Source organism: Rhinolophus ferrumequinum, chromosome 21 (genome assembly GCF_004115265.2).
Source record: "Rhinolophus ferrumequinum isolate MPI-CBG mRhiFer1 chromosome 21, mRhiFer1_v1.p, whole genome shotgun sequence".
NCBI classification, from domain to species: domain Eukaryota; kingdom Metazoa; phylum Chordata; class Mammalia; order Chiroptera; family Rhinolophidae; genus Rhinolophus; species Rhinolophus ferrumequinum.
The window spans coordinates 35,434,045-35,457,143 of record NC_046304.1 but is presented as its reverse complement, the minus strand read 5'-3'; the positions used below and the strand labels follow the sequence as shown (position 1 = coordinate 35,457,143).

The window sequence follows — 23,099 nt, the reverse complement described above, 5'->3', positions numbered from 1 at the left end:
TAGGGAAGAGGTCATCTGCCCAAGAGCACACAGGCTTGAGGAGGTTAGAGGAGACGACCTTGGGCCTAAGGTTTACGACTACAGGTGGCTGGAAATCCAATACCTCTTCCTGTGAGCGACAGAGAATTGATAGCAATGACAGACCTGCCCAAACCAGGCATTCCTCCCACCCTCCGACTTGAAAGGTGCAGAATCTTTCACCAAGGTAATGCATTGGGCTGAACATCTCAGGGCCAGAGAGACAAAAAAGGAACAGGCCTCTTTAATCCAACCTGTAGTCTTTTCCCACGTGCTCATTGCTCAGATCCTGTCCCCTTGGAACTCTGAGGGAAGAAGGAAAGGAGTGAGGGCAAGAGAGAAGACTGGGGGCCCCCCGTGACCCCTGTAAAACTGTGGAGGGAGGTTAAGACACGGTTTGGGTGAGCTTTCCTTTCCTCTCTAGGTTTGGCTCAGGCATTCCTCGCACAAATAGGACAGTGATGCACTTCTAGGCTGCCTTCCCAAGGCCCCAACCCCAGTGACTTCCAACCGATTAGGTTATAGAATTCTGTGTTTTTTTTTCCATACACTCAGTCAGTCAGTCAACAAACAAAGCGCTGTGTGCCAGGCCCTGTGGATACCAAGATAAACATGACACCTCTGGGCCTGTCTGGAATGAGGTTAAGAGCAAGGTCAACTCCTTAGCTCTGCCACTGATTAGCTATGTGACCTTAGGAAGCCATGTAATCTCCTTGTGCCAGTTTCTTCATCTGTCAAATGGGATGGCAATGTACCCACGGAATGGTCAGCACTTTGGAAGTAGTTGCTATTATTATTTTCCTTACCCTCAAATAACTCCAGTCTGGTGGGGGAGACTGACGTGTAGATTGACCATCATAATGCCAGGGGCAGAGCTGGGCATGGGGCACCCTGGGAGTTCAGGGGAGGGGCTGTTCCCTGGCCTGCACTTCACAAACATTTATGGAGAGTTGCTCTGTGCCAGGCGCTGTGCTGGCCACTGGGGACACAGAGATGAACGGGACACATTGTCCACTCATCCCAGCTCCTCCCTGCCCTCCCCTCTTCCTCCTGGGCCCAGTCCCAGAACGCTGCGCTGAAGGGGGCACCAAGAACAGAACCGTACAGGGAAAGGCATGGTCTGGGGGCCTGGCAGTTGGAACACCTGGGTTCGTATCCACCATTCACAGGCTCCCTGACCGTGGGCACTGTCTGGCCATGGTAGCATGAGAGAGTTGGACGAGATGACCCTCTGGTCTTGACCTACTCTGACAAGTGATGAAAACATTCCACCCCCACAGGGCTTTAAGCTCACCCCAAAGTCCAGTCCCAAGGCCAGCCCAGCCTGCTGTCCCACTGAGGCAGTGAGGAGAACATGCCTGCCTAGTACTGACTGGTACTGTCCTGCTGATGAGCTGGCACAATTTCACATGGGACAGGGGGGCCTGGACCTAAAGGCGGGTGGTTTGAAGGGGGTGGGGGGTGCTAGGGGAAAGGCAGAGCCAGCTTCCACCGGCCCTATTCATGGCTCTCTCTGGGGAGGGAGCGAGAGCAGGATAATTAAAACCAGGCTTTGTCCAAATCCCTGACCAAGCCAATATCTCACCTTTGAATCCCTGCAGCCAACAGAGCAGGGCTGGTGCCCCTTTGGAAGGAAAACACCAATGAACAGAGCCATGGCCACGTGCTATGGGCTGGCATGGGGGGAGGGGAGGTTGGAGAGGTGAAGGAGCTGATTCCCTCACCCACCAAGCATGGACACCTGAGGCCTCACCATCCTGAGGCCTCTTGCCCCCATCCCTGTCCCAAGTGAAAGGAAAGCAACCAAGCTCCAATCCAGCAAGAGGTTGACTTTGATCTTGAGCTATGTCCAAGATGGACCCAGATTCAGGGTAGGAATGACAGTGGGACGAGGAAGGTCCTGAGAAGAGGGATAGCAGGATGAGTGCATGGACTCGAGGCACATGCCAGGATCCTACCCTAGTTCTGCCACTTGTTAATGGTGTGATTTTGGTCAAGCTATTAGCTCTCTGTGCCTCAGTGTCCTCAACTATAAAATGGGGAAACAATGATACCCACCCCATGTTTGTGTTATGAGGATTAAATGAGGTAATTTATCTAAGTCCTGGCCAAGGGTAATTGCTATCTATGTCTTAGCTATCAGCTGTACTATGAAAGCAACTCTCCCTCCTTAAAAACACATTTGTTTTCTGACACTAATGTATACGCTCATTTGATTATATTTGCATCCCCTCTGGCTCTCCAGATTTCTGCACTGGAATCCAACTTCACAGGAATCTACCTAACCCATTATACTGGAAGAAAATTCCCTGCATGTTGCTCCAGGCCTGGGATGCTACAGCTCACAAGCCTCTCCCTGGAAGTTCTCCCACAGAGCTAACTGTAATCCCTCATATTGTAACCTATTCCATTCTCCTCCTTTGTAGTCTCTCTTTTAACTGTATACATCATGAAGTCCTTCTAAGTATCCCTGCAATGAAGGATGAAGTAATAAATGCCTCTGTCCACTCTTGCATTATCCTGTTCTGTAACTAGCAATTTCTCTCACGTTTACTTCCATCCATGCCAAAAAATGCTGCATTCCTGGAGGGCCAGATGGGCCTCCTGCTCCCCTTCACCATGAGCTCAGGTCCAGACTGAGGCGGGGGCACAGAGGTCCCCACCCAGGTTGCCGAGATACAAGGCCTATTCCCCAGGGCCTGTCCCTCTTTGTTTGGGCTGCCATCCTCAAAAGCCTGCCCCATTCCCCATGGTGTCCCAAAGCCACCTTCCTAATAAGGACCCCTCGGCATAGTTTTCATCTTGTAACTCCCATCAGGAGACTGGGAGTCCTCGGACGGACGCAAGAACTGGGAACTCCCAGCCACCTAGGGGTGGACTCAACCACCTTGTGAGCAAGTGGAAGAAGAGGCTGGAGCTGGGGGACTTTGGTCTGTGTGTTTGGAAGCAAAATGACTAGTTATGTAATTGAGATTCAATTGAGATTCAAATGAGCACATCTTACTGAGAGTGGCCACTTTTGGGAATGGGGAGAACCACCTGGGATCAAAGCCATCCACCCCCATCAGGGCCGCAGGGTGGGGGTGGGGGTGGAGATGATAGAGGGGTGGAGATGAAGTATGTGCTGGTGGGGGGGCAGAATCCAACTCAGGCTTAATGACCTCCACTCCCACCCCCTGTCCATCCTGAATTTCAAGTTTGTAATTAGGAACACTTTGGCTGAAAGGTGGAGGGGGAGTCGGGGAGAGAGATGCAGACTGGGGGAGAATATACATCCCAGCTCCTGAGAAACACAGCAGTCTCAGAGTTTGCAAAGTGCCAGACCCCACTGTGGAAAGGGCTGGGGCGGGGCATCCCTAAGTCCTCACGCCCTGTCAAAAGGCGGAGAGACCTCAGCCCAGACCTAGAACCCAGCGTGGACCCCCAAGGAACTTCTTTTCAAGCTCAGAGAACGACTTGCTTAACAGTATTCAACGCTTCAACTCGGGAAGGAGGGTGTGTTGGGGTGCTCCAGCAGGACTGGGCAGCCAGGCTCAGCGGTAGGGGGCTGGCCCCCATGGGGCCCCGAAGCCCCTGCTGGCCCCTCCCCAGCCTCAGCAGCTGGCAGATGAAAGAACCCAAGCAAAGCAGCCTAGCGCTGAGTAATGCCCCTGGCACCCTGCGCCCAGACCCACCCACAGCCAGGCCTGAGGGGGCAGAGGGAAGGGCAGCCATGCCTGCAGGCCGGGGGTCCCAGGCCCGTTTCTCTCTCCTACGACCCAGGGGGTCGGCGGACTCAGGCCAGGCAGCTCATCTGTCCGGCCGGGGGTTAGTGTGGCCCTGGGAGGGGGGTGTCCGGCCACAGTGGCCAAGGACATCCCGCTCCGGGAACCCCCTCCCCCACTCCCTCTCCCTCCAGCTGTGCCGGGGCCTCGCCAACGGAAAACGAAAACTCGGGCAGAGGAAACGGCGGCAGGCGCCCCGCCTGAAAAAAAACCCGGACAAAAGGCGCGGGCCTCCCGCCCCCGCTGCCCAGCCTCCGAGGTCCTGGCAGCACTGCCTCCCGGGTCGGTGCCCCCTGCTCTGGCAACCCCGCGCGACCCGGCCCCCTGCCTACCTTCCTCCTTCCCACCCCCCTGCCCAGAGCAGCTCTCGCTCTGGCCCTCTTCTCTGCCCTCTATCAACCGATGTTCCCTGAAGCCGTGCCCACGGTGCCCGCGCCGTGCGCCCCAGGCTGTACCCGCCGAGCCGGGATTCCAAGACCCCGGCCCTGCTGCCATCTCCGGGGCAGTGCCTGGATCCGCCCCCTCCCCTGGCCCAGCGCCTCACCTGGGGGGGCCGGGGCTCCGGGCGGGGCGGGATCCCGACCAGGCAGAAAGCGACTCCATTCATCGGGCGGCAGCGGCGGCTCTGCTGCCTGGGCACTGCTGGGGGCGCGGGCAGGGACCCGGGAGGGGAGGAGCCGGAGGGGCGGGGCCCGCTCCTTCGCTCCTCCCCCTTCGCTTCCGACGGGGCGCACCCGCCTCTCCCTAGGGCAGCAGACTGGTAAAGAGGGCTGAGGCCGGGTTTTGCGCTGACAGCGAAGCTAGAGGGCAGAACACAGCCTGAGGAAAAGAGGTGGTCTCAGGGAGACAGTCTGGGCCGGCCTACAGGGGACCGGCCCAAATAGACGGTGATCTGGACCAGCCCAGGAAAGAGAACAAGGGCACCAAACCCAGAACTAACCCAGGGAGAGGGAGGGAGCTAGTCAGGAAGGGAAAGGGAAGCAGAGAGAAACACAGCCAGACAGAGATGTCAGAAACTGAGACGGACAGACACAGAAAGCATGAGAGGCAAAGACAAAATAGAAACAGTAGAGAGAGGCAGAGAAAGTTAGAGATAAAGAAAAAAGACCCAAGATGGAAGCGAGGGAAAGACTGAAAAAGCCTTAGGAAGCTTTCCACCCAGAGGCTCATGGAAGTTGAGAAGAGGGCAGAGATGATGATGCCCACGTGGACAGGTGGAGGAGAGGGGGCAACTTTCAGAGGCTAAGTGCCCTTCAGTCTAAGGCCCCCCTCCCCAATCAGAGGCTCAGCCCAGGATCTTACGGAGGCTGGAAGAGAGAGGCTGGCAGATGCCCCCAGCCAGCTTGTGGCTCAGGCCTCTGGACGTCCAAAGACCCACTCCACAGTGGGTGGCAGTGAGAACAGAGACCCCTCAGGCCTTCTAGTCACAAGCAACCCATAGCCTCCTTTCCCGGCTTCACTCTGAGCTGGGCCCAAAGAGCCACTGGGGTCCTGAGCCAGTACTTACTTTCTGCCCCCAAGCAGGAACCCTCTAGCCAATCCCCTGCCCATCCAGGAAAGGACAATCCCTCAGTCCTTCATTTCTGATGAGAAGTCCTTTCTACTATCTATCATTCTTCCTACCTCCTATTTTCTACAGTCTATGCTTACCTCTTTCCCATGCCTTCTTGTAGTTTTACAGATTATGAAGAAAGGAATGCAGAGGCCACAGATAGATAAGAATGTGATTTGGGTAAGACAGGCAAGGAAAGTGGAAAGGCCAACTCTGTCTACTGGAATCACCCACCCTCTCTGGGGCAAGGAGACCTCATACAACCTGTTTGCTTACCTCTGTCACTATCCTGACTCCTGAGAGCGGATCAGCGCCAAGACACCCAGCCCTTCAGGATCAGGGACTCAGGTCCTAGAGGGGCCAAGGTGTCCCAGACACCAACTAGGTCATCCCTACTCCTGTGAGACTGAGGAAGGAGATACTGACTTGCTTTTAAATCTTACGTTTTATTTAATTTATTTTAAATCCCCTGGAAGTCAATGGGAATAGATGATTTTGTAATGATAGAAGGGCAGTTAATGACTCCTCCTCTTTCCCTACCTCTTCATCAAGGTCATGTGCAGCCAGAAATATCCCCCACTCCTGAGAAGTCCTTCCTGCTATCTAACTGTAATCCATCATACTGCCTGTATTTTCTTGCTCAACCCTCAACCAGGTCCCTGTTTCTGACTCTTTCTGCCCTGTAGTTCCAGTGGTCCAAGGCTTGCTGCCACTCTCGCTCAGGGGTCTTTCCTCTCAGAACAAATGGATTGTCTATGTAAAGGGGGAACTATGGCATCTGAGATCCAGACTGAACTGAGGCTGTGGGGGAGGGGAGGAGAGTGGTGGCCCCTGGGGTGCCCCTGGCTCACTTTTTCCAGAGCCTGATGCCCTCAGACACTGCAGGAGGTGGTGAGAGGAAATGAGCTCACACTGGCCGGCAGGCAATTCCTCCCTCCACAATGCACTGCACTCACCTCCCCCACCCACTCCCACTTCCCAGAAAGTCCGCTCTGCCCCCACCCTGCTGCCCTTCCCACCTCTTCCTGAACCTTGACCCGCACCCCATCCTGTCCCAGCCCTCCCCCATCCATCTTCTCCAGCACCTCTTCCTCCCGTCCTTCCTCTCCACCTCGGCTCCCCATCCCCTGACACCGCATCTCTCTGCCTGCATCCCACCATCCACCCCAAATCCTCTCTCTTCCTGGAATGCTCTTTCTCGGGGGTTTCAGGCAGTACACTGCAACATGGATGGAGGGTGTCCCTCACTGAGGACCCGCCTTACACTCTCCCTCTTTCTAAACTCCTCTCCCAGCCCAATCACATTTCTTCATTCACAAATGCTTGTTGGGAGCCCTAATATATGAGCGGGTAGGGGAGTGGAAGTGGCCTCCCGGGGATGTACGGATAAGGCCCAGCTCCTTCCCTTGAGGGGGTCCAGGTCTTATTAATCCTGACTGTAGAGTGAGCTTCCAGAAAAGCAGCAATGTTAGGCTGAAGAAGCAGACGAAGGCTTCTAGAAGGAGGTAGCCTTGAGTTTTGGGGGGCTTCGTGGATGGGGAGGGAGCAGGGTAAGGAATGGGGGGAGATGGACTATCACAGACAAAGTCTGGGAGGCAGGAGAGCTCAGACCAGCAGTATGGGTGTGGCTGGAGCCAAGTGGAGGGTACTGGACAGGAAGCATGGAGGGAAGAGGAAGGAAATGAGGCTGGGGATGTGACCCTGGAGTGACTGGGCCTGAGGCACTTAGATTTTAGCCTGGCTTGCAGCATGATTTAAGCAGAGATGTACCATGGCAACTGTAGCTCAATGTGAAAAAAAATGGAGGACAGGCGGGGCGGGGCATTGCACCAGGGCAGGGGCAAGGAATATCAGAGGCCCCTGGGGGGCGCCTGGGACTTGGTGACCAACTGGGTGTTGTGGGAAGGAGATAGAAGAGTCTAGAAGAATTCCAAGGTTTCTGGTTCAGAATATTAGGTAGACCAGTTGCCTCAGGTGTCCTCAGGACGAGGAGACATGCCCTGTGTTAAGTCCTTTGTATGTATTATTCCAATTTAGCCTTATAAAGGGGCTGTGAAATAGAAATTATATTCCTCATTTTATGGATAAGGAAACCGAAGCCCAGAGAACTTGAGTATCTTACCCAAGGCCATACAAGATTTGAACCCAGACATGTGGGCTCCCAGACATTTGGGCTCCAGAGTCCACATACTTAATCCTGCGGCTGTGTAACCGGTGGAGTGGTGATTGGCAGATTAAGCCCCGGGCCCCTCTCCCTGAAGGGAGACTTGAGCTAGAGACATGGCTTTGGAAGTCATCGGTTGACCAAGAATGTGGTTCAAATTGTCCAGGGATAGTGCAGAGAGACCAGATGTGAAATAGGACTCAAGGGGCACCCACCTTTTAGGGGCAGGTGAGGGAGGAAGAGGCAGTGAGGAAGGCTGAGAGGAAGCCAGTGGCTGGAGGAAATGGCACTGTGTTGGGCAGAGAGGTCTCTTTCAGGGTGGGTGGGGGCAGAGACCAGATTGGGCAGTGAAGAAGAACATCAGGGTCGAGGTAGTAGAATCACACCTGCTATGAGAATTAGCAGGAAAGGTCAGCCAGGAGCACAGGTGAGCCATGAGCGAGGCACATTTCCATTTGGGTCAGGGAGACTGAGCAGGCTTTTTGGCTGAGGAGCAGGCACCAAGGGAGAGAGCCTGAGGGGGTGTGAGAAGAGTGGAGGAAAAAGAACCCATCTTCCCAGGACTAGGAGAGGAGCATGAGGGAAGGTCAGAGAGTCCCCAGACCAGAGCCACCCAGGGTCAGGATCAGGCATGGCCCAGGAGCTGTCAAGGTGTTGTACGGTGTCATCAAGGAGCACTGAACCCAAGGTCTAAACACCTGGTTTCAGGTTTCCATCCTACCCACCTGGTAGCTGTGTATGTCTTTGAGGAAAAGTACATTCTCTGAGCCTCAGTTGCACCCTCTGTAAGATGAAAACAATAAGGCCTTTTCTGCCTGCCTCTGATTTGGGGCTCACGTTTGATAATATAGTCAAAGCACGCTGTGAGCTGAAAAGGAAAGACAATGGATGGAAGGTGGGTTATAGGACAGGTGGCCATATACCTGGCCACAGCTTTTCCGACCTTCCACTGAAGGGGAAAGAGCACCCCCTGGAGGAGAATGACAGGAGGGCAGGACTACAGAGGACGGATAGGACCTGTTCTTGTGCCTCTTTCAGCCCTCAGATTCTTTGCTTGTCCCCATAATCAACCCACCTCCTCCGCCACACACACACACACACACACCTAAATTTTCATCTCCAAAGCAAATGGGGGCCCAGTTCATTCAAGTCAAAAGACCTTTATTGAGTGCTGACTACATGCAAACTGTTCTGTGGGGTGGTGGGGACAGTGCAATGAGCCAGTGGCTATGCCTTCCCACAATGAGCTCTAATTCCAGGAAGGGCAACAAACATAGCAAAGGATGCCTGGGATGGGGCCGTGATGGTGGTGCAAGCAGAGCATTGAGCAAAACAACTGGGAGCTCCATAATGAGGGGAGAAGGCAGGGGTGAGGGAGGCAGTGTTTGTCCTAGATCGTGAAGGCCCTGAATTGGCAAATGGCAGAGAAAAGGAGGCCTGAAGGCTGAGGGCTGGGGATGCGACATGGCGCAGGCTCTGGCAGAGCCCTAGGGATCCCACAGAGTGGACCTCATTGAGCATCTTTAATGGTGTAGGGTGGGGCAACAGCGTATTGCAGACCACACCAACTCCAGGCCCCACCCTCATCCTGCTGCCCGCGCCCTGAGTAAGAGGAATCCTATCTGAACACCCCTCAAGGGGGGGAGGCTACAGACCCTTGGCCCCAGCCTGGCCAAGGGACACCTACAACCGGCCAAACAGCTGGGGCCTTAGCCCAACAACCTCTGGACAACGGGCTTGTGGTGGGACTGAGAGGCTGTAGCTTCTCTGGGCTGGCAGCAAGGCAAGCAAACCACACCCAGCAAAGCCCTGGTATCAGGGCAGGGGGTGGATGAAAGATGCCTGTGTCACCTGGCAGCCCCTAGGGGGAACCATGTTTGGGGAGCCTCTGTCATGGTGCGGGGGAGGAAGAGACCTTGGGCTGGCATCTGAGCCCTGCAGCCTCTCAGCTGTGTGACACAGGGCAATTGAAGACGCAGTGGCCCAGTGTATACATAGGTAACAGATGACTTATAAGGACAAGACATCCCCTAGAAGGAGGTTGAAAACACCAAGATAGAGAAGAAAGGAACTGAAATGTGCTGAGCACCTATACGACATGCCAAGCTCTTTACAAACGTTATTTCATGTACTGCCCATGACAACACCGTAAAGTAGGTCTTATCAGCCCCACCAAATAAAGGAGGGAACGGGCTCGGAGAGATTAGGCAACTTGCTGAAGTTTGATGTTAAGCCCTTGCTGTTTGTAGGCAGCACGACCCCTCTAGGAGGAGCTGGGCCAGGTGGTCCCTTCCAGCTCCAAGATGTTAAATTCCATGGTTCTATGTGAGGGGTCTTTCATTCTTCCAGCAACTGGCCTGCAGCCCTGCTTTTGCCTCAGGCCCCCAGACCCTGCCTAGCCCCACCCCAGCCTCTGCACATCCCTGCACACAAGCTGGGTCTGCTCCGCTCCCCTGTCTATCTCTATTCTGCCCTTATGGGAGGTGGGGGGTAGAGGAGAGGAATGTAGAGGAAGGGAAGAGAAGGAGAAGGGAGAGAGGAACAAAGGGGAGGGGTGCAAGGAGGAGGAGAGGGGTGGCTCCCACCTCTCCCTGGAAGCTCTGGAAATCCCCAGCAGCTGCTCCCCTCGCCTCTGTCTGGCCCTGAGCCAGCCCTGAGCAGGAGTGGGGGGCGTTAGATGTAGAGGAAAGAGGGGTAGGGCACTGACCACAGGGGGGCAATTGCAGCCCCTGTGAGAGATTCCAGGCGTGCTCCCCTTTAAGGAAACCCTACATGCCAAAATCCACACATACCAAACAGACACATCAGGGCGGTTCTTGCACTATAAAAGGATTCTTTGCTTTACAAGAGGGCTCAGCACATGGGAAACTTAAAATAGGAGCTCCTCCTGGTGCCGCAAAAGAAGCTCTGATTTCAGAAGCACCCCCCACACACCATGCTTCTGACACATCGAGAGAAAGCTGGCAACACTCGTGGGGCTGGCAGGGCCCCGGCGGCCTTAAGGCGCTGACATCACCCCGGGCACCCCCAAGGTTGTGCTTTGTGCTAATGATCCGAGTCCCCATTGGTGGGGCAGCTCATGGTCCAGGGGACAGGCTGGCTGCTGTGCTCCTCAGCAGAGGTGTCCTAGGACACCTAGAAAGGACAGGGAAAGCCACCACTCATCACAGCTGATAGGGGGTTCACAGTGGCCCAGAGAGAGGACAGATGTCTATGGCCTCCCAGTGTCCCTTTGATGGGGCCAGGGCAGGAGCCCAATGTGCTGACCCTCCAGGCTTCTTCCTCCCTTCCACGGTGCCAGAGCACAGGAGAGACAGTCTCTGCCCTCCGGGGAGACAAGCAGCTGACCCCCAGGAAAAATACAGAGGCTGATGGAGGCGACCATGGGGCTGATTTGCGTAGCAACGCAGGCCTAGGGGCACCTCCAGTGAGATGCATTTAGGGCCATGTAGGCAGGAAGTGGTGGTGGCTCCTATCCCTGCTCCTCTTTATTTCTTTTTCTTATTCAGATGAAATTCACATAACATAAAAGTAACTATTTTAAATCGAGCAATTCAGTGGCATTTAGTACTGTCCCCCCCACCAATGTTTTTTTGTAAAAAAAAAATTGTAGAGTAGAGTTGAAGATATTCAGTAATGACAACAACAGCAGATAATGACGAATTGAGTCCCCTTCCCCCTGCCAGGCCTGGTGCTCCAGGGAGCTGCCACTGGCCATTTAAATTAACAACCAAGATGTCAAACAGGCCTGGAGACTAGACCAGCCCACAGTCCTGCCCCAAACATCACGCCAGGCCCAGGGAAGATGCCCAGAGCACTTCCTCCTCCCTGGGACCCTCTCCAACCCCAGAATTTAGGATCAGCCCATCCCCTGACTTCACCCAGCCCGCGCATCTCCCTCTCCACTCCTCACACCCCTCCCCACCACCATCACAGGGAGCCCATGAACCCCTCTGCCAGAGGCTGGGGGCTGGCTCAGTCTGGAGGGAGGGGTCTCAGAGACCAAGGCCCCAGGCCACTGCTTTCAGCAGAGCAGCCCCAAGGAGGCTGGGCGTGTACACAAGCCCAGCACTTACAGGCACTCACAGGACAGAAAACCTCACCATTCCAGACCCCACCCCAAGACCTTGCGCCAAGTTAGGATTAGGCAGGGAGCAAGGCAGCCCCAGGAGCACCCCTTCACTCCTGCCCACATGAGGCTGCGGCACCTCTCAGAACAGGGGGCTGCAAGTCAGGATAGGGCCCTCTGGGGCTCACTTAAGGGGACTAGCCCTGAACATCCAGGATTTGCTGAGCTCCCTGGAGAGGGTCAGGAGTTCTGACCTGAGGGGGCCTTCACTCCACTCCTTTCTGATGGAAGCCGTGTGAAAGAGAGACCCGCAGGTCTGGCTAGGGCTGCAGGTCTGTATTTGGGGGACATACGGAGAGGCTTCCCAGCCCACCCCATCGTTTCACTCCTATGAAATGGTGGCAGCAGCTGCTGTAACTGGGAGAGGAGGAGGAGCCTGGCTGGGAGAAACCCCTGATGTGTAGGGGGAAAGGGGACAGTTGTATCTTGGGTTCCCACCAGGGGGGTCTGGGCGTCAGCGGTAGTTGTAAGGCCTAGGAGAGCCACCCTGCCTCCTGTCACGCCTTCATTCTGCAGAGCCTGCAGCCCCCTTAGGCATAGGATCCTAGCAGGGGCTGGGACCTTACCGAGTGGGGAGGGGGGCTTCTAAATGCAGGTGCTCTCCTTCTGGAGGAGGATGGGATGGGGAGAGAGGCGTGTGCTCCCTCTGTGCACACCTCCCTGTGAGTCAGTGGTAGGGGGTACGCGTGTGTGTACAAACCAGCCCCATCCCTTCCCTAGAGCCCCGGCCCCACCAGGAGCTCCAACCCCTCCCGCGGTGGCGCGTCCCCCTCCCTCGCGGTGCGCCCACCCGCACCGTGTCCTTATGATCCTCCTCCCCTCCCAGACACGCACCAGAGCCCCGCGTCCCGCGCCCGCTGACCTGCTCCATGCTGCTGCCACCTATGCGGTCTTCGCAGCGCCAGCTTCGCGGGGTGCAGGGGGTGGCCCCTCCATGTGCCCCAACAGTACAGCACCCGGCCGCCGCCGAGCGGGAGCAGCGCCTGGAGTCGGCAGCTCAGACCCCCGCCCCGCCCCGCCCAACCCCGTAGGCCCCGCCCCCTCCCCCCCACCCTCCCCACACGCGGGTGGAGGCACCGCGCTCCCACATGAACACGCGCGCGCGCACACGCACATAATCACACGCACGTATAATGCACACACACTCCTCATACACGCAGGGGTTCACTGCCAGCACCCCCTGTCCTGCCTGTCTTGGAGGCACTGTTATTCAGAAAAGACCTCCTCCAAGAGAAGCCCCCCTCATTCCTGAGGTTTATCAGTCAGAGGAGCCCCACCCCTCATTTTACAGGGGCCACAGAGGGGCTTGCCCAAGGTCACACAACAGGTTGATGACAGAGCTGACCTCATGGCCCAGATCACTGTCTCCTAGGATGGTGCCCCATCTCAGGGGTTGCCTGAGAACAGGCCAGAGATACCCACAGAGCCTGGCACACAGGGAGACACTGCCCTGCCCCCACCCAGTGAACCGGGGTCTGGACCCTGTGACCCTGAGAGGACAGGAGCTGGTGGGGCCAGAGCACACCCTGTGGCCAGGGTCCACCCTCTATTCAAATGTGTTCTGAAGCCCTGGACTGGGTGTGGGGAGCAAGATGGAGATTCCTGCCACCCACCCTGTGCATGCCCCAGATATGTGCCAAGAAGGAAGATGGCTGAACTGTTTGTACACTGCCAAAAAATGGTCATCTGAAGCCCTGGATACCAGCCGGGAACCTGACTTGTGGGTCATGGGGCCACCCACTCTGGTGAAAGCCAAGGAGGTGGCAAAAAGACTGCCTCCTCCTCTTACCCACCCCGGGTCAGGGCTGGCTCCTGACTGCCCACTGCACCTCTGTCCTGCCCCTCACAAGGCAGGGCCAAACTGAGGGGGGCATCACATGAGCAGGCATGTGAGAGGCAGGCAGGCTGCCCAGGGCAGGAGGGTAGACTCCTGAGTGGACAGGGGTGGGAATTAACCTGCCCTGAGGCAGGCAGTGGGGAGGGGGCAGCACTGTGCCGAGGCTGGTTGCCCAAAGCCCTGGGCCAGTGCCCAGGCCGGCATGAAGGGGGTTTTACCACTTCTCACTGCGCCCTGGTCTCTTCGTTAGGCACCAGAGGGTGAGGGGGCAGGGGGTGGGAAGCTGAGATGGGAGAGTTAAGATCCTCAGTGGGCCCAGACAAAGGGGGCTTTATAGGCTGGGTGTGGGGGGCATGCTGGGGGCAGGGAGGCAGGAATGCAGGCTGGGGAGGCCCTGAGCTCCAGGGCAGCACAGTTTGGGGCTGAGGTTGGATTCTCCCAGCCCTCCCATGCTTTGCCCCTGGGACTGCAGCCAGGAGAATTGGCGGCCCTGTACCCCTGGCCACCCCTCCTCTCAGGGATCTGGTGGGTACTACCCAGGCACTGCCAGTCTTCCCACCTAGCTGGCTGTAGCCTCTTTTGGCTTCCCTGCCGTGCCCTCTCAGTGGCCTCATGGCCCCTGTCTGCTTCCCAAGTGAGTGCCCTGCTGGCTGCCTGGGAAGGGGAGGAACAGACTTGGGTGAGGTCACAAGGCTATGGGGTCAATGGGGCCCTTTGTCACTTCAGATGGAGTCTGTCCTGGGCTAAAGAGACAGGAGACAAAGCAGAGTGCCAGCCAGCAAGCACGTCCCTCAGACCCTGACCCGGCCTTTTCCAGACCGTGGTGGAGCTGGGCCCTGGGTTGTGGAAGGCGGGCTCCATTCTTCCCAGTTGGTTTCCCTGTGTTTCTCTTTCAGGGCAGAAACAGCCACTGAGAAGTAAAAATGAGGAGGAGGAGGTGGTCAAGGTGTCAGCAGCTGCCCATGCTGGGCTTCTGAAACAGCAGCTGCTTGGCCAGACCTGAGGTCTGGGGTTGGGCTTGGCAAGGTTGAGAATTGTCTATCCCCAAAGATGCTGAGCTGGTCCTGAGGACTAGACTCCTACCAGCCAAAGTTATGGTGGCTAGATTGCTAAACCCTAAAGCTCTTTTATCAACACACCCTGAGCTCAACAGGAAGCTCACAAGCAGAGTCCCTGTGAAAGGAAGGGATGGCACTACACATGTGTCTCTGCCCAAGCCTGCGGGGTCCACATGTGCAACCCCCCAGTTTTCCCTGGTAGGCTGGACCCCCCACAAGCTCCTGCTCTTTGTTTCCTGTTTCTACATCCCATGTGGGCCAGAACCTTCAGCAACAGCATTACCTCAGAGGGACAGCAGTGGGGGATGGAGGCAAGGCTCAGACCAGGTCATTTGATACGTATCTTATTTTATCTCCTTCATAAGATTAAAAGAGGACAGTCTTGGCTCTTGATGGATATCTTTGGGCAAAAACCTCCTTTTGGGGTAAAAAATGTCTAAGTCTGGTTGGCATTGTATTTTCCAATAATCTCTTTGAGAGGCTTTGAATCACACTGGAGGAAGATAGACCAAGATTCAAATCCAATGTCTGCCATTTAGTAGCTGTGTGGTACACTCCCCTCTCTAAGCTCCAGCTTCCTTATCCATAAACCAGGAATGATAACAGCACCACCGCAGAGGGCTGATGAAAGATCACATGAGATGTAAGTACAAAATGTCTCATCCTCAGACCAAGCACATAAATACTCAATAGAAATACTTTCCACAAAGAGCCTAATTAATTTATCTTTTGTTGACTATTATTAGCATTAGTTTAGCAGGTGACAATTTCTGACCTTATCCCCAAATTCTGGGAAGCCATCCCCTGGCTACAACCAGGTGTTCCTTTGGGCGGTGGCACCTGTCTTCCACCGGGTGGAGAGCAGAAATGATGAGGGCAGTTTTCCAGCCTGGTGCTGGTCCCTGCCCCTCAGCTTCCTTCCCTTTGCCTCCGGAGCCTCCGGGGCTCCCTGGGGAGCGGGAGAAGGTGGAAAGGGAGCTGTGAGCCTTGGGGTAAAGCAGACAATTCCTGGGGTGCCATGGGCCCGAGAAGGGAGGAAGGAGGAGGATTACCCAGGAGGGAGTGGAAGGAGATGAGAGGGAAGGGGACTGGTGGGCAGCAGGCCCCCCTCCTCCACCTGCTGCTCTGCAAACAAAGCCAAGAATGATGCAATCCTGGTCTGGTGCAGCTGAGGCTGCAAGGCTGAGAGGAAAAGTGGGCATCCCGGGTGGGCAGGGCAGTAGGTGGCAAGCAGACACTTGGGCCTGTGGATGCCTGACCCTGAATTCCCGGCTCAATACGTGGCCTCCTCCTGAAGCCCCTCCCTCAGGGTCAAACCCCTCCTCAAATAGTCACAGCTGGAGTCAGACATGATGCAACTAGGACATCATTCCAGGCGGCCTCCTCAGAGGGGAGGGCACGTCCCCACAGGGAGAGGAGATGATGAGAGACCCAGACTCCAAGTTGAGTCGGAGGCCCCAGGTGGGCCCCTCAGCAGCATCTGTGGATGCAGGTCTCTGTCTCCCCTTCCTCTCATCCTGGAGATGATAGGCAAAATCCTCTGGGGAAGGTGGGAAGGGAAGGCTCAGGAGAACCCTCTCCCCGTGCCTGCACCAAGTAGTACGTATTTATAGAAGGCAGGCATTGAGACGGGCGCTGGGAGGCCCTGGCACCCCCTGGGGCAAGACTACCACTAGCAATCATCAAGCCAGTGGAGGTGGGGTGGGCCTAGGAGTGGCCTCCACCAGCCCCTGGGGTGTCTGCCTCGGCTCCCCACGCTGCCTGGGAGCCAAGAGAACAAAGGAGAAAGGGCTCTTGTCCCCCACACAAGGGCCATGTGGACGATGGGGCATAGGCCAGGGTCCCCAAAGGGACAGGGCATTAAATGGGGGGCCACAGAGGAGAAGTGGAGATACCGTGTTCAGGAATATTTAAGCTCAGCCTCACCCCACCACCACCAGACCTGAGGGGACAGCTGGGTGGCCTAACGCTGAGGAGGCCACTAGGTGGCAGGAAAAGCCCAACGATTCACCGGGCCTGCCCCACCGGCTCCCCCCGCCCGCCCCTGCCCTCGGTCACCTCTCCCTCCTCCCTCCTCTCTCCATCCCAGCCCTCTTTACAGCCTTTGGTGGCAGGGGCTTGAAGTCCTTCTGCCTTTGGGAAGGCAAAAAGCTCTCAGTCCTTTTCTCAAAATACTGCTAATAATGATGGGAATAATTAGAGCCTGTGGTATTATATTGAGTGCTGAAGAGGTAGCAGGCATTTTACATGCGTTATCTCATTTACTCACACGAGGTAAATAAAAATGCTCTCCCTCATTTCACGAGGACTGAAAACACATAAATGGATTGCGGAAGATCATGACTGGCAAGTGGTGGAGCCAGCGCTCAAACCCGGCCTGCAAATGCTGGGCGGGTCCCCCCACCGCAGAGTAAGCAGTAGATGTAAGGTGGGGAGGAGGCAAAGAAACGACCCATCAGATGCATCTGAGTTTTGCCCACCATCCTTACCGCACCTCTCCCTCCTCCCTTGAGATTCTAGGAGGCTGCCTGAGTCTCAGGGTGAGTGAGGTTTGTCGGAAAAGGTTGTCCAAGAGATCCAGGCCCACAAAACCCCTGTCCTGCTGCCTCTCCTCCACACTCCACGTGGCATTCTCGGTTCTCTTCTCACCGGCATTGCCTCCTGCGAGAGTTCTCACTCCATATGATTGCCTCCCCGTGCAGACCCCAAGGTGATTCTACCCAGAGGACCCTGCGCTACTGCCACATCCCCTCCTGGCCTGTCTTTGACCTACTCCATCATTTTCAGCAAACATGGGGGCATCTCTTGGTGTGCTGGCCAAGTGTTGGGTTGTGGGGTGGGGGGAAGGGCAGAAAATGGACAAGACCCAGAGCCCACTCTCCAGGTGAGATAAGAGTTTAACATGTTTAAAGCTTGGCCTGAAGTCACTTCTACATACGGTGTCCCATTCAAAGAAACAGGCCCATATTCAGAAGAAAAGCATGTCCATTGCAGTTTTTCTCAACACCAGGGCATGGGGGAGGGTGGCAGCTGCAGGGAAGGGGCTCCAGGAGATGACAATGCTCAGGGAAAGTCCCTGAAAACTTCCTTAACTTTATCAATCCCTCACACAGGGGGACAGCTGCTGCCAGACTTTTCTATCCTATTCCAAATCTTCCAAACACCTTCCAAGCTCAGCCGTTATCCTCCCACACTTCTTTTTCTCTTCCAGTATAAACCTAGCTAGCCTCTCCTATTCTCCTACCACCCCTCGATCTGCAGACTAAAGGCCCAGAAACAAAGTCCAATTTCTCAGGTAGGGGAAAGCCAGGCCTTGATACCCCATGGGATGAGATGAGAAGCACAGGATGTGATGAAGTGTGGGGGTTTGGTGCAACCTCTGGTCACTGAAAAAAGCCTGCTGACCCATCAGCAGCATCTTCCACCCAAAGGACAGTGACAGATGTCATTCTCCTGAAGCCCTTGGTACCAAGAGGAAGTGGTCCCCAGTCCATATCCCTCCCTTGGCATATCGAGTTTCAGCTATATCACATAATTCACACTCCTACTCCAACCACCATAACTTGAACACCTTGAGAAAATTCTGAAGACCGACATTTTGGTGGCTACCCCTCCCCCATACAATCAAGTTGTCCTATGTGAAAGGTGAAAATCCAGGTCCAAGGCTGGCTGACTAGAGACCAAGGGAAATAAACAGCACTCCTACTGAGAGGGCTGATCTCACATTTCTTCAACCACCACCTTTACACATCTACTCAACTGTGTCAATCCTGGGAGCAGACAGAGAGCTGAACAGGACATGGGCTCTGTCCCTCACACAGCAGAGGTCACAGTTGAGCAAGCAGGCAGACACATGAAAAAATAAGAGGAAAGAACATCTGTTTGGCCGGAAGTGGCTGGTGAAAATTCCAGAGGTGATCTTGGAGCAGAAACGTGAAGGACAAGCAGAAGCTTTGCTGGTAAAGATGGTAACAGGTAAGGGTCCTCCCGTCAGAGGGGATGGCATGAGGGAGGGTGGAGTGGCAGGAGAAGGCGTGCTGTGATCTGGGAACTTCGAGTCATACATCACGACCAGAGTGCAGCTTGTGTGGCAGGGAAGGAGAAAGCCTTGAATATCAAGTTGGAGTTAAGATTTTTTTCTCTATGTTGAAAGTCATCGAAGATTTTAAACTAAGGAAGTGACCTGAACACATCTTTACTTTAAAAGGACTTTTAAAGGGACTGGAGAGGGGACATAGGAAAACCAATCGGGAAATTGTTGAATTGTCCAGGTGAACAAAGGGGACTACCTAAACTAGGACACGGCAATTAAAGAGAGATGCGTGATGAAGTCACAGCTTAAATGAGGATCAGTGCACAGGATAACATCGCAGTCAAAATTCCTCTTGAAAATCTCTCGGGAAAGGGCTCCAGGACAGATCCATGATAACCCAGCCAGTGGATCTGCAGAGCTGGAGTCAACTCTTGCGCCTTTGGCTGAGAACCAGATGAAAATGGTTGGTTTTCTGAATTCATGTGGCACAAACAAGCACTAGAATCATTATACACAAGATGATCACAACGGGAGAGGCGGGAGGGAACCAAGACAGACAGAAAATTCACTTTTCCCATCTCATCCTAATCAGGACACACACAGGAGTGCAGGAGGGAATCTCCTGCACTATTACTATTTGTCATGTGCTTATGATTGAATTCAAGGTAGGTACGCATGAGTGCCACTGAGAGGTGAGGTGGAACAGCCTTTGTGAGAAAGCGGTGGGGAAAAGTAACCAGGGCACACAGAAGATGAAGTAGGCGGTTTCAGGTTTTTAGGGTGAAGAGGGTGCGAGGGGGTAGTTTGTTTATTTTGGGCTGTTTCCAAAAGAACGCCTTTCCTTCTGTAGCTTTATTACCCAAGTCAGACTCATACGATAGACTCGTACCTACCTTTCCTAACAAACCTAACCACTAACCACTCCTTACTAATATGAATAATGCTGATTTGAAGTGATGAAAACCTATGTTTCTCTACTTTCAAGAGCACACATTAACACTCTTGACTGATGGTGTTGGTAAAGATTCCTGATGATTGACAAACTGTCCAAATGGCGGCCATTAAAGCATTTGAATTATTGATTCTGAGTTAAGCATTTTTCCTTGGAATATTCACAATTCATAGCTCGGAGCAGGTTTTCTTCCAAAAGGGAAGAAAACTTTAATCAAGCGTTAATGTTGTCACATTGACACAATACTACTTCATCCTAATGCAACATCCCACTTGTGAACGAGTTGACTGGCGCACGGGGATTCCCAGACTCTCCTTGAGGCTCTTCTAGTCAGTCCTCGAAAATGCAACTCCTGGGAACTCAATTTCATCTCTCTCAGCATGTTTCCCACACTGAGGATGCAGAGAAATTGTAGAAAACTCCCCAAAATGTGCCAGGGCGGTACACTGTTCCTCTCAGGGGGGAACTTGGTAAGGGCTTGGGTGAGAAGGCGAAGAGCAAGACTTGACCTGGTCTTTTTCTCTCCAAAGAAAGCGCAGCTCAAGACAGAATAGGCTAGAAAGACAGAGATAGCAGTTTAAACTTATGAAAAACCCATGACTGCCGGCCTAGGTAAATGCTAGAAATGACTAAGCACAAAGATAAAATATGAGGTCTCCCTAAGTACAGCCCCACACCACTGCTCACCAAGGCAAAAGGGCCACGGGCACTTGGCCCCAGAAAGCTTTCTGGAATTCTCCTGCGAAGTACTTCCTAAGGGAGAAGGCAGCTTTGAGCAATGACCATGAGACTTGGGAATTTTTCCACATCTCTAATTCTGACAAGACCAGTTCTGGATGTGCTCTGCTTGGCTGAGGTCACAGGGGTTGCTCAGTCCCCAGGAGTGGGTCACTTGACCTTGGGGTTGTGTGGTGTGAGGAGTCAAATGAGATGGGAGAGGGATTGAAAAACACACACCGAATAACATGAAATAATTTCTAAACATTTTTATTTCAAATCTCTTTTCACCCCTCCCCAAAAAGACATGGTCAGTACAGCAATCATAAAAAGGAGATACAAACACAAGAGTCAAATGTCTCCCGCACTGACACTTACAAAAAACCGGGAATTGTACATGGGATTCCAAACAGGACCTGCAGCAGCTACTAAATGTCCCTTTACAAGAGTCAAACATGCCTATTAATACAATATATACAGACACCCCATTCTGGAACTAATCTACAGGGACATCCCAACACCCACCCTTCCAGCCCCAGAAAAATACCAAAACACACCCAAAGTGCATTTGTTTTGTTTATATCAAAACATCTTTCCCCACCCACCCTCAGACCCTCCCACCCCATTTAAGATTGGCCTGCAAGTCTATTTTAACCATTTAGTAATTTTTATAGTTTATGAAAATAAATTATACAGCAACTATTTTAATAAATTAAGCACAAAAAGGGAGAGGAGGAAAGGAGGAAAACTAAATGGGAAGAGAAAAGCCAGGCCACGCTTTAGCTTGGAGGGAAGGGTGGCTGAAGAGGACAGAGTGGTTGCAGGGGGTGTGGCTCCCCTCCGGTGAAGAATGGACAGCCACCCGAGGAGCCCAGAATGACACCCCTCTTGAGTTTCTTAAAACAACCAAAAAATGTACAGCAGTGGCTATGCCCAGGCAGCACCAGTGTGGGCATTCCAACGCCTGGGCTGCCCAGTGGTGCCTGTGTCATCCTTGTCCCTCGGAAAAGGCTCCGGGCGCAAGGGGCAGCGCCCCGTTCAAGGGAGCACCAGGGATGCAGTCAGACCAGCATTCCCGCTCCACCTGAGCTGGGCAGGGGGCTTAGGACACAGCTGTGAGCAGGGCTGTGCGCTTTGGGATTATCCTGGGTTCTGATCAAGAGTGTCCTAAGCGTTCCTTGTACTCTATCTCCAGGAGCAACTATGATCGCAGTCCAGCTGCAACCAGACATTCCTGTCTTCCGGCCATGGCTGGCTGCTTTTTGCCTGCCCCTTAATGCCTCCTGTCATGGCGGAGGGGGCGGGAGAGGGGGAGAGAGCAATTCCAGGTACCCTCTAAATGAGATGAAATGGGTGTGAAGGCATGTCACGGACTCAGCATGCAGGACTGGCTTCCCGGGAGGTAGATGGGACTAGGAAAGGGAAGGAGAGGGGGCAGAGAAGACAGAAAAGGAAAGAGGAAGAAGCCGGACAGCACCTACCAGGAAGGTCGAGAAGGGATGAAAAGGACAAAGACAACATGGAATTTGCATGTAAAGAAAGGTCTTTCCCTGGCAGATTAGAGTCAACATTTTAAATACAATTCAGCACTATTTTTCTTCCTGTAGCACCTGAGTCCCCAGTGCCCCTCTCTGTGGTACAACCCCTCGCGCTCCTCCCAAGGCGTTGTTTGCTCTCCGTTTTCTCGAGGCCTCCTGTCGTTTTGTGCTGAGTAAAAACAGGACAGATCATGGGGACTGGCACACTTGACTTTGCCTTCTTGAGTGAAATGGCCCAATAATCCTATCACTGTCACGGGAGGGAGGGGGTCACACTTTTCTTTTTTTTTTTTTTTCTTTTTTTAATAAAAAAGGTTTTACTCCCCAGGAGCAAATAAATCATTTTGAACTACTGATAAACACTGCTGCAGTGAAAAGAAAGATGGCTACATGTATGCAATAGCACAAATTCAGTGTAAGAACAGCTGTGTTGACGATTAGAGATAAAAATCATTTATCCATTACCCCCCTTCCCACAGACCAAACCAAGAGGATTCCCATAGGGAAAATGTCTAACTCAAAAGCTCCTCCCTTAGGGACAGGGGGCATGTCATTCTCTTAAAAGTGGAAAACAAATGGCCGGTCTCCCCCCAGTGGAGATGCTCTCAACACCCCCACTGGTGGCAAGACTTCTGCAAATGAAGACACACATGTGCACACGTACACACACAACTTTCAGCTGGCCCTCCAGCAGCCGCAGCACTCTATCCCCGTGCCCAGCCCTCCAACCTCAGGGCTCAAAGCCAAGGGAGAGGTGTGGCAGGGCAGGGACGGATGGAAGCCAAGGGAAAAGTTCTTCCCATCCCCACCCTGCTGGGCCCTGAGGGTTTCGAGCAGGCCATGCTCTTTGTGGGCATGGGGGGGGAGGCCTGAATGGGCTGGTACCCCAGGGCATCCACTTCCCCCTAGCCTCTCACACCCGGATGTGGGACCACTCACAACCCTCTCTGCTCCCCAGTTCCGCCTGGATGTGCAGTGTATGGGTGTTGGCAGCTAACTCCACATCATCCCCGGCCTTAATAAGGGGCCTATATAATGAGACAAGAGAAGAGGAGGAATGGAGGTGGCGGGGTAGAAACCGGCCCGGGTGGCAAGCTCCCCATCAAGCCTTTCCTCTTGGGAGGCTGGTGGCTACAGTCCTCAGCTCACATTCCAGTGAATATACATTCACTACATCCAGGCACAGGCAGACGACTAGGCCAAGGTCATCACCAAGGGTCCCAAACTCCCCGCTGTCACCCACTTACCTGGTCCCTACACGAAAGCCCCCACCCTCCTTACTCCTGCGCTCCTACCACAGCACACAAGTTTCAAGTAATAGCAAGTTGTAGCAGTAG

The 23,099-nt window shown here is 54.0% G+C and overlaps 1 protein-coding gene across 3 annotated transcripts in view; it reads right to left on the bottom strand.

The window, feature by feature from the left end:
* Positions 1-12,617, bottom strand: part of ARHGAP23 (Rho GTPase activating protein 23) — a 74,793-nt gene extending 62,176 nt beyond the window's left edge. Inside the window, exon 1 of one of the 3 annotated variants that reach the window (XM_033090138.1) lies at positions 12,490-12,617. In XM_033090138.1, coding sequence (XP_032946029.1) covers positions 12,490-12,498 — 9 coding nt within the window. In that variant the 5' untranslated portion in view covers positions 12,499-12,617. Of the gene's footprint in view, positions 1-4,326; positions 4,432-12,489 lie in introns of those variants that run through there. The other 2 variants (XM_033090137.1, XM_033090139.1) reach the window with 2 other exon arrangements.
* Positions 12,618-23,099: the final 10,482 nt, after the last annotated feature.